General features: G+C 47.9%; 1 protein-coding gene across 2 annotated transcripts in view; it reads right to left on the bottom strand.

Moving 5' to 3' along the window:
* TTC9 (tetratricopeptide repeat domain 9) overlaps positions 1-11,013 on the bottom strand; it is a 69,873-nt gene that overhangs the window by 39,119 nt on the left and 19,741 nt on the right. The window contains exon 2 of one of the 2 annotated variants that reach the window (XM_055538491.1): positions 1,281-1,463. The exons of the other annotated variant lie outside the window; for it this stretch is intronic. Within the exon in view, the coding sequence (XP_055394466.1) occupies positions 1,281-1,463 (183 nt within the window). The remainder of the gene's footprint in view (positions 1-1,280; positions 1,464-11,013) is intronic. 2 annotated transcript variants of the gene reach the window in all.

The following is an 11,013-nucleotide window of genomic DNA, read 5'->3' as shown; positions in this document are numbered from 1 at the left end:
TCATTGTCCAATTTTGCTCTTCTAGGCAAACACCTGACCACAAATAGAAGTATTTCCCCCAATTCCAGTCCTTAAGTTAGTGAGTGGGGAAGGACAGAGAATAGCTGTTTAGCCCTATACACTCCAGAATATAAGAGTTTCAGGGTTGCCTGAGATGTTTACTTCCAGGAGTAGAAAGGAATGCTGTATAATATTCCAAAATGCCAGGCAGGGCATTCAGAATAGTACTGACATATAGCAGGTACTCAAGAAAATTCTGTTGAATGAGTCTCATTCTTGGTCCTCGAGTTGCTTATAGTGTAGTTGGGGGAACACAAATTATATACAGGAAACAAATCAACAATGGATAAAGAATTAGTGTTCTTTAAAAAGAAAAAAACAGTATGTTGGGTATTTGTAAATTCATTCTAACAAGATTCCTTGGAAGGAGAATTGCATTTTAAAAAAATCAGCCATATGAACAACCATGGCAACAGCAAGTCAAAGTCAATGTTTAAAACATGCCTCCTCAGAGAGGGTGTTCCTGACCACCTGGTCTGCAATAGCACCCACTTTAGTCTTGATCCTTTGACTCTGCTTTATTTTCTTTATAGCACTTATTACTATTAACTATTACATTATCAATCTGTCTGTTTACTGGACATCTTCTTCCATTATAACACAAACTCCTTGAAGGCAGCATCTTTGAGCATCGTTCCCTGCTATTTGCCCAGCACCTGGAAGAGTTCTTGGCCCTGCTTCAGTATATATCTGTGGCATGAATGAATGGTGGGGCTGGTGGCCGTGACTTAAGCGAATGGTACAGATAATGCATGCTCTGTTATCTGGGATCTGCCTGGAGGAGCATTCTTCCTGGAAGAATGTTGGGCTTACCCTCCAAATTATCCATTTGTATTCTGTCTCATCAACCAGAATGTGAACTCCTCACGTTTAGGGACTGAGTCTTCTTACCTACATCCCTGGCAGCCAGCACAAATCTTAGCACATAGTAAGAATGCAATATGGATTCAATGAATAAGTAAAGAGGGCTGGATTCTGGGTTGGAAAAATGAAGAAATCCACATCCTATTTAAACAGAAGAGGTGCCCAAGCTCCCTGGAACTCAGATCCCAAAGGCACGGACTCTATGTGCTCCAAGACGCAGCACACAGCTGACCCCTCACTTGCCATTTCTACCTTTGCCTGGCCCTGCCAGCCAGAGAAAGCTGACCTTGGCGGTGAGATGGTCTGGGAGCTGCCCCAGGGGGCTGTTGGTAAGAAAAGAGCGATCGCTGCCTTACCTGTTGGCTGTCGGGTTCTTGCCTCTTTCAGGTAGTAGAGCGCTTTGTCATAGTCCCCAAGGTGGTAGAAGGCCACACCGGACCGGTAAAGGGCCTTGAAATTCTCCCCTTCTTTCTTTAGGACTTTGAGGCAGTACTCCTTGACTCTCTCATAGTTCACCAGCTCGGCCTGGAGCAGGCAGGCTACAGAGGAAGGGAGCAAAAAGGGAAGGTGCCATCAACACAACAGCAGCAGCCTCTGAACGTCTCTCTTTGGTTCTTCCTCTCGGACCAGTAAAGGTATATATACTGCAGGTGCCAGGGCTTTACAGTGGGCTTCATGCCATGGAATTTGTCATCAAATAATCCTGGGTTCTAGGACGCAGCTTCATCTTCAACAAGCCGTATATACTTCAACAAGCGAGTGACTTGGCCTTGTATTATGGGTTGAGTTGTGCCCCCCACTGAGGCTGGCCAGTGCCTATGTGGGGCCCCTTCAGTCACCTCTGAGTAAACCATCTCCCCTGGAAGCTTTCTCTAACCAGCCATCAGTCGCAGGGCCAGGGTCAGAGTGAGGAAGCCTGCACCTGGAGACTGAGCACCCCGGGGCAGGGAGGGGGCTCATTTGCCTCACCCTAATCCCAGCCCTTCTGAGCTCCCTTGGCCTCTAAAGCAACCTCTACCACTAAAGCATTTAGCAAGCATTGATGGAAGACAAAAAGATGTGTTATACACACTGGAGGAATGTTTCAAAAGGGGGTGGGTGGTGTGGGGAACAGGGTACCTTCTTCAAAGCAAATAAAAGCAGAAACTTGGGAGGTCAAACTGCTGTTTCCTGCCAAGACCTGGCTGGGGACGGGGGAGGCTGCCGATGCTTAGGTCCTTTGCACTAAGGTTTCTCCCACCACGGAAGAACCATCCTCTGGATAGAGGCAAGTCATGGATTTTAATCTTTAGGGGGTCTAACTAGAGCTGTTTTGATTCCTTAAATAACTTCCCAGGGATCTGAACTGATTAAGAGACCAGATCTTCCGTCAAGCATTTTGGACCAAAAAAAAAAAAAACCCCAAACGAGAAACATCCTTTTGCAGACTGAGTGGAAGGTATGAGAACCAGGAAATGGAAGAAAAGCAATCCAGATCGGGAAACTGCCCCACCAGGTTCCACCAGCCACAAAAGCAGAAAGTCAGACTTGTTGACGGAAGCAGCAGGCTACTAATCCTGTGGGCATGGGCGGCGTGGGTGTGGGCGGCTGTGGTCACAGAGAACATGGAGCTGCTGGCATGCTAGGGTCCATCGTGCCAAGCTGATGCCACCAGCATGCTCCCCTCTCCTCCCTCTGTCATGGAGTCGAGGCCCCTCTGCCCCCTGCCTTGCCCCCACGCTGCTGGAGTCTGCCCTGGTGCTCACACAGCTCTGCAGATGGAGAAGAGTTCTGTCAAGAGCCTTGAACCTCACTGGCTGCTGGCTATCTGTGTGGGACTTGGCTCCAACCGCTGCCCCCAGGGCTAAAGGGGTTCCTATCCGAAACTTCTCTGCGTCCCATCTCATGTCCTCTGTTCTCTGCTGAGTCTTCTTCCTGTCCAGCCCTCCATTCTCAGACAGACACTTCTGTCTGCTGACCTGAGCAGTCAAGACAAAGGACCTTTGCTTCTTTTAAAAACAGGTTTGAATGTCTAAAATTGAGGGGGAAGCAAAAAGGCCTGAAAACAGGAAGTCCTTCCCCTCCCCACCTTGGGCAAAAGAATGATAGCAATCAATTTCCAGGTCTCATTCGGTGAAAATGTCTGGAATTCCCCTGCTGATTGGGTGTGGGCTGTGAGACCTGGCTGTGGACCAGGGTCCAGACCGTGTGGGAGGTGGGACCAGGCAGGTTACAGGGGGTGGAGTCCCTACTGGCATTAGAGGCAGAGCCCAGGAAGATGGAGGAATCTGGGATTCGCTCTAATTCAAATGGGCTGCCTTTCCAAACGTCTGGATGGAGATGGGGAATCAGGTAAGAAAGAAAGGGTGGCAGGCCAGAGCTCTTAAGAAGACCCAGGGTGGAGGAGGTAAGATAGTCTGGACTGCACTCAGCCCTACCTACAGGTAATTTTTGGGCACCTCTCTTGTTTGGGTGGGGAGTTATCTGGGGTGCATATAACAAGCCCATGGGATAAGTAAGATGAGATGTTGGTAGGCACATTTTAGAGCTGAAGAAGTCGAGAAAGACAGGTTGACTAGCAATCTCTTGATGTCCCTTCCACATTCCTCTTCCCGCTACCCAGGCCCTGGGGGCTACAGGAGACCCTCAGAATAGGTCTAAGGGTCTATTGTCCCCCTGCCTTTTCTTCCTCTCAATTATTCATCTCTTACCCTATGCCAGAGGTGGTACTCATCTTTTCATCTTCACAGCAACTCTAGGAGACAGGTTCTATGTTATGCTTCTTTTACTGATGATGAAATCCAGTTCCAGAGAAATTAAGTAACCTGATGGAGGTGGCAGAATTGTGATATCCTCCCACTTCCACCTGGCTGCCAAGACCGTGCTCTTGTCCAGGTATCTGTGGGTCTGCATGTGAAGCCCTTAGAAACCATGTCACTTGGTAAAAGACAGGGCCCCTGTGTAAACTGGCCTCCTCTGTGTCCCAGGATCAACAAAACAAAAAGTGATGCCTAACTTCACCGAGTACCGCATAGGGTGCTGGGATGAGGTGATGGACCTAACACTCTGCTCCATCCTGGAGCTGGTACACTGCAGTGGAAAGCAGATGGTACATTATCTCAAATACTGCCATGTGCCAAGTGCTATGAAAGAGAAGTGATGAGTAGGAGCCTCCTGAGGGGGGAGGGGCCCTAAACCAATATCAAGTGTCATGGAAGGGCTTCTTGGAAGAAGTGGTGTTTAAGCTGGGTTCCAAAGGTTGAGTGTCTCTCAACTTCAGCACTATCAATATTTTATTTTTTGTTAGTGGGCTGGGGGTGGGAAATGTCCTGTGCATTGCTGGGTGTTTAGCTACATCCTTGTGTTCTACCAACTAGATGCCAGTTGTAACAAGCAAAAAAATAAATATCTCCAGATATCACCAAACGTCCCCTGGGAGGGGCAGGATCACCCTTGTGTGAGAACCACTGATCTAGGTGGAAAGGAGAAGAAGGGAAGCCCTGTTCCTTTCTATAGGGAACAGGGCTTCCCTGGTGACTCAGACGGTAAAGAATCTGCCTGCAATACAGGAGACCCAGGTTTGATTCCTGGGTTGGGAAAATCCCTTGGAGAAGGGAATGGCAACCCTCTCTAGCATTACTGTCTGGAAAATTTCATGGATTTTTCATGGAAAAATTCCACATAGCCTGGCAAGCTACAGTCCATGGGGTTGCAAAGAGTTGGACACTACTGAGTGATTAACACACACATATGGAAGAGAGAGGGAGAAGGCAACGGCACCCCACTCCAGTACTCTTGCCTGGAAAATCCCATGGACGGAGGAGCCTGGTAGGCTGCAGTCCATGGCGTCGATGCAAGTCAGACACGACTGAGCGGCTTTACTTTCACTTTTCACTTTCATGCATTGGTGAAGGAAATGGCAACCCACTCCAGTGTTCTTGCCTGGAGAATCCGAAGGGACGGGGGAGCCTGGTGGGCTGCCGTCTATGGGGCCGCACAGAGTTGGACACGACTGAAGTGACTTAGCAGCAGCAGCATGGAAGAGAGAGACAAAGAGAGGGGAAAGGAAAAGAATGATAGGAAGGAAGGGAGGCAGGGAGAGAGGGAGGGAGGGAGGCAGGGAGAAAGAAAGACTGATTACACCTATTTGAGGAGCTTTGAGAGGCCATGCCCAGCTGAAGCAGAGAGACTGAAGGGAAGGGTAAAAGGGAATAAAGCTAGAAAAGCAAGATGAAACCAGGACACATGGAACCTTCTGGTTCATGTTGAGGATCTGGGATTTTATTCTTAGGGCAAGAGTGTATTTGAGTGATGAAATGATGGTGACTAGGTTGACTGAAATGGAGGCAGAAAGGCAGGAGAAAGGGATTAATATAAGTGGCATCCAGGAGTTAGAAACGACTAGCAATAGGAACCCCCTGAAATATGTTTCCTCTGCTGTTACACTCATGTGCTTAGAGCCCTTTATCCCAGGAGATTTTAGACTGCCATTTTGGATTCATTGATGATCCATGAAAAGTTTTCTTCCACATTGTAGCAACTTGATCTCTGTTTGAATTAAGGTTTAAAATAACAAGTCTCTGTGCTCTACTATGGAGAAGGCAATGGCACCCCACTCCAGTACCCTTGCCTGGAAAATCCCATGGACAGAGGAGCCTGGTGGGCTGCAGTCCATGGGATCGCTACGAGTCGGACACGACTGAGCGACTTCACTTTCACTTTTCACTTTCATGCATTGGAGAAGGAAATGGCAACCCACTCCAGTGTTCTTGCCTGGAGAATCCCAGGGACAGGGGAGCCTGGTGGGCTGCCGTCTATGGGGTCGCACAGAGTTGGACATGACTGAAGCGACTTAGCAGCAGCAGCAGCAGTGCTCTACTATACATCAGGGATCAATATGCTAAAGGGTGCTGGGCTGGGAATCAGAAGAGCTGGATTCTAGAATCAGAAGAGCTGGATTCAGTTTTACCACTAGCCAACATTATGCAGATCACTTTCCCTTTCTGGGCCTCAGTTTCCTACCTGTAAAACAAGGACTCAACTTCATTGAGTAATCTCTACCATGCATCTCAATCTAACAGCTTATAAATATAAACGCTTGCCACCTAATAGAAGGATGAAACTGTCTCACTGGTTCCTCTTCCAAAGGAATTCTGTTCTGTTACTTTGGGTAGGCATCTTCTGTTGGCAATGACCATCAGAACTGGTGGGAAGTGCAAGAAAGGGCTTGTCTAACACAATTCCGCCACTTCCCTGTGGAGATTTGTTTGGGCACAGAGACTGGATGATGTTCGGATGTGGTCTTTCCAAGCCAACACTCTGGATTTTTTCCTGCAGGATTTTTCCCTGCAGGGAATGAGCGCTGCCACTGTCGGCCAGTCTCCACAGAGGAGACGGTGGACTTGGGAAGGCAGGTCTCAGGCTGGATGGAAAGGGGGCTTGTCCTTGCCTGTGACCTCGGTGCATATTTGGATCTGAAGATGCAGTTATTAGGTGGGTAGGGAGACAGGTGGAGATGGGCCTGGGCTCCCAGACCACCTTATCTATTGATAGAAGCCCTTTTGAAAGAAGTATTTTGAACTTTCTGGTTTGGGGTCTTCTGACAAGTTTGAATAAATGCTGCATCCTGGAACCAGCCAAGCAGGGGAGAATTAAGACAAGCTTCCCTTCATACCTGGAAAGGAGTGCCTTCCCTGAGCCTAACCTGGTGACAGCAATGGTGGCTGGTGCAACTTACAAGAGACAGGCACATCTGGAGGACAAAGTTGGGGCTGTGAATCCTCAGTTACGCCTCCCATGTGGAGACTCCTCTTCCACTGCCAACCTTGGGAAGTTAGGGTATGGTTTTATGAAAAGAGCTTGGCAGGCTTTCTTAGCTCCATAGAGGAGTCTGCAGTAGGAGCATGTTAGAGAATCAGGAACTTGAAGAACCCTTTTGTACAAACACTCACACACTCAGACAGAGGAAATTGTAAGTTAGATGTTGCCCAAGGCAACCACGCCGAGACCTCTGGCTAAAACATGTCAGGCTCTCTTGGCTCCAACACTTGTTTTGCTTCTGTTTTTTCTGGTGCATGCAGGGCATGGTGACAGCCTGGGCAAAATGCCACTTGTTGGCATGAGATGAAGGGAACTAGATGGGAGGCGGAAGACCAAGTTCATGGAGCCTTTGGTTTTCTTCTGACAGTTGATTCACTGCTATTTGCCCTTACCTGCTGGACAAAAGGGGAGCATGGGCTGGATGGGAGGAAAGGAAAGACCTACCAAGGGCCAGGAGTGAGGAGGAGGAGCCCGCTCCCCAAGGCTGCCTCGCCATTAGGAGTTGAATTGTGTCCTCCCCACAAGGTATTTTGGGAGTCCTAATTCTCCGCACCTTAGAATGTGATCCCTCATGGAGAGATGGTCTTTACAGAGGTGCTCAGTTGCTTTAGTCATGTCCGACTCTTTGCAACCCCATGGACTGCATCCCACCAGTCTCCTCTGTCTGTGGGATTCTCCAGGCAAGCATTCTGGAGTGGGCTGCCATTTCCTTTGGCAACCTTCTTACATAGACAGTCAAGTCAAAATGAGGTCAGCGGGATGGACCCTAATTCAATATGACTTATAAAAAGGAGAAATCTGAACACAGAGACAGACCCACACAGGAGAGATGATGTGAAGAAATATGGGGAGAAGATGGCCACCTACCAGCCAAGGAATGCTGGAGGCCACCAGGAGCTGGAAGAGAGGCCTCGAACAGATTCTCCCTCACAGCTCTCAGAAGGAACCGACCCTACCAACACCTTGGTCTTGGACGACTAGCCTCCGGAACTGTGAGACAACGCATCTCTGTTTTAAGCCACACAGTTTGCGGCCTTTTATGATGGTGGCCTTAGGAGACTAATACACCTTGCTGGTCTCTTCTTTTGGAAGCAGGCCTGAAAAGTGGCTATTACATTCCTGGGGGAAATTTTCCCCAACCAAACGATCTGAGCCATTTTCAAATTGATTTCAAGGGGCGTTGGCATAGCAGTCAAGTGGAAAGAGCTTGGATCTGGAGAGAGGTGACACTCAGGACATTTCACAGCTGGTCTAGGTCACGACCACTCTGAACAGGCTCAGGGGACTGTGCCAGTCCTGGCTGCAGATTAGGGCAGCATCTGGAGACAGAGTTCTAGGCTGGAGTCCAAACTCCAACACGGGCTAGCCCAGGCCCTTGGGCAGGTTACTTCATCTCCCTCAGCCTCCTTCTCATGCGTTAAATGAAGATAATAATACCTACTTTGCAGGAACTCCTGTGATGATAAAATGAGGTAATTAACGTATGTTATATGCCTCACACAGCGCCAGGCACAAAAACTGATTGTCATAAATGCTCGTTCTTTAGGAAATCACTGGTCAAATGTGGTTTCCCCAGCAACATGTATGTTAATCAGAGAAAATCTCCATTTCGAATCCTGCACACACAGTGCAGGAAACTATAGCTTAATTTAAAGCAAATTTTCAAGAATAGGTCAGACACATATTGGAAGGTAATTTAGAGGGTCTTCTTTAGCATCTTGATTCCTTTTTTAAAAAAGGAATTGAGGTGAAGTTGACAAAATATTTCGTTGGTTTCGGGTGTACAACCTAGTGATTTGATATTTGTATACACTGCAAAATGACAGAGGGTCTTTCTATGGCATAGCAATGGAAATTTAGTGTGTGCAGTGAAATGATGGGCATTTTTACTTATTAGACTTCATACCCAGGACTGCTACGACCCACCCAATTTCACCTTTCCATAAAAATGCTGATTTTCCTCTCAGTGTACATGAATACTTAAGAGTTCTGAAAACAACTTTCTTCTCTTGATTCTTTTTTTTCTTTTTGGACATTTATGTTGCCTCTACATTTTAGATACTGAAGTAGCTTTATGATAAATATACTCATGGAGGTTTTGTTTATGGTAAATATAACCTATAATCCCAGGGTTATAATTACTAGGTCAGGGTGTGTGACTGCGTGGCCTTTGCCACGTAACACACAGATCTTTCCTCTCGACAGTGGCTGTTTAGTTAAAGCTTTGGGCCCTCCCAAATGCCTAGGAATCTTCATTACAGAAATCATCTATGTTTGGCTTGCTTTTATTTCACTGGGTTGTGGGGAGGGCAAAGAAGACAGCTGGGAGGAGATGGGCCATCTCCAGTTTGCCCAAAGAGATGTCTACTTTCTAAGGGGCACAAAGAATTTAAAAGCAGACCTGAGTTACTAGGGTGGAATCCTGTAATCCACTTTTTTTTTTTTTTTTTTGATGCTGACTACTCTTGGCCAGTTGTGTGGCCTTAGAAAGTGACTGGCCCTCTCTGAGACTTGGTTTCCTTGTCTCTGAAATAAAGATAGTGACTCTGTCAACCTCACTGGTCTGTTCTGAGGATGCAGTGAGAAACTGTGCCACACAGCTGGGTGCAGTGCTGTGCACTCAGTCGTGCCCAACTCCTTGCAACCCTGTGGCCTGCAGCCCGCCAGGCTCCTCTGTCCACGAGATTTTCTAGGCAAATATTCTTGAGCGGGTTGCCATTTCCTACTCCTGGGGATCTTCCCGACCCAGGGGCTGAATCTCCTGCGTCTCCTGCACTGCAGGCGGCTTCTTTACCCACTGAGCCATGAAGGAAGCCTGGGCGCAGGGCCAGACCCATGGCACATACTCATGGACATGAGCTGATTCAAAGATCAGCCAAAAATGCTCCACCCACAAACCTGTGCAGCAAGGGCAGAGCCCTACCCCAATTTCTCATTTTTCGTTTCCTGGTCTTAGATGTACATAAACTCACACTTGACCCAAACGTTTCCCATATCTAGGTTTGATGCTTAATCTTACTTACCGGTTTTCTTTTTGAAAGTGTGTTTGGGGGGGAGGTGGGTGGGTATACGCAGAGAGCATAATAAAAGCAGCTTTGTAGCCAGAAAAGGAGGCTTAGGGAAAGAATGGGGAAGGATTCTGGGACTATTTTCTTTTCACTTATAGATTAGATAGCCTCTGAATCCACAGTTGGTTGTACGCTCCCCCCTCCACCCATCTACACCCTTAAACTGCAGACAGGAATCCTGCCTCCTGCCTACTCTCAGCCCTTCTCTCACCACAAGTGGATGACTGGAAACCACCGTCTGTATTTCACTGATAGCTTTACGGATGGCGTAGCAGACAGACCCAAAGTTGCTGGGCTCCCCTGGAGTCCTAACAATTTGGAAAAGCTAGGAGCTCTGAAAGCCAGATGTGGAAGAAAAATGAACAGGTCTGGTTCCTGACTCTACAGAGCATGAGATGGCCTTTGAGGGAGGAGGGAAATATTTTTAGTAGAGAAGTGGCTGGCCAGTTTCGGTGCCTCTGAGTTAGCTGATTCAAGACAATGTCCCCAGCACTGGCACTCACCCAGTGTCCTTGGGTTAAAAGAGCTCGCCTCTCAGAGATTTGGTTTTGAATTGGGTAAAAATAAAGATCAAGCAGTAAAGAATCCACCTTTTAATGTGGGAGACCTAGTTTCGATCCCTGGGTTGGGAAGATCCCTTGGAGGAGGGCATGGCAACCCACTCCAGTATTCTTGCCTGGAGAATCCCCATGGGCAGAGGAGCCTGGTGGGCTACAGTCCATAGGGTCACAAAGAGTTGGACACGACAGAGTGACTAAGCACAGCATAGCACAAAGGTAATTACAGCTGCTGTCTACTTTGAGGGGGGGCTTCCCACGTGGCGCTAGTGGTAAAGAACCTGCCTGCCAGTGCAGGGGACATAAGGAACATAGGTTCAATCCCTGGATTGGGAAGATTCCTTGGAGGAGGCCATGGCAACCCACTTCAGTATTCCTGTCTGGAGAATCCCATGGACAGAGGAGCCTGGCGGGCTACAGTCCATAGGATCACAAAGAGTTGGACTGAAGTAACTAAGCATGCAAGCATATAGGCACACACACACACGCATGCACGCACGACTTTGAAGGCTTGTGTGCAGGATGAGAAAAGTCAGGGTTTCTCAAGCGCCAGGCCCTGACATCTGATGAGTGTTACTCATTAAATCATCCATGCTAACTAATCATCATTAGTTAACATGGAGATTCTCAGGCCCCATGTCCAGCAGTGCAGATTCTAAAGGTCT

Source organism: Bubalus kerabau, chromosome 10 (genome assembly GCF_029407905.1).
Source record: "Bubalus kerabau isolate K-KA32 ecotype Philippines breed swamp buffalo chromosome 10, PCC_UOA_SB_1v2, whole genome shotgun sequence".
Classification (NCBI taxonomy): domain Eukaryota; kingdom Metazoa; phylum Chordata; class Mammalia; order Artiodactyla; family Bovidae; genus Bubalus; species Bubalus kerabau.
This window is presented reverse-complemented; position numbering and strand designations above follow the sequence as displayed.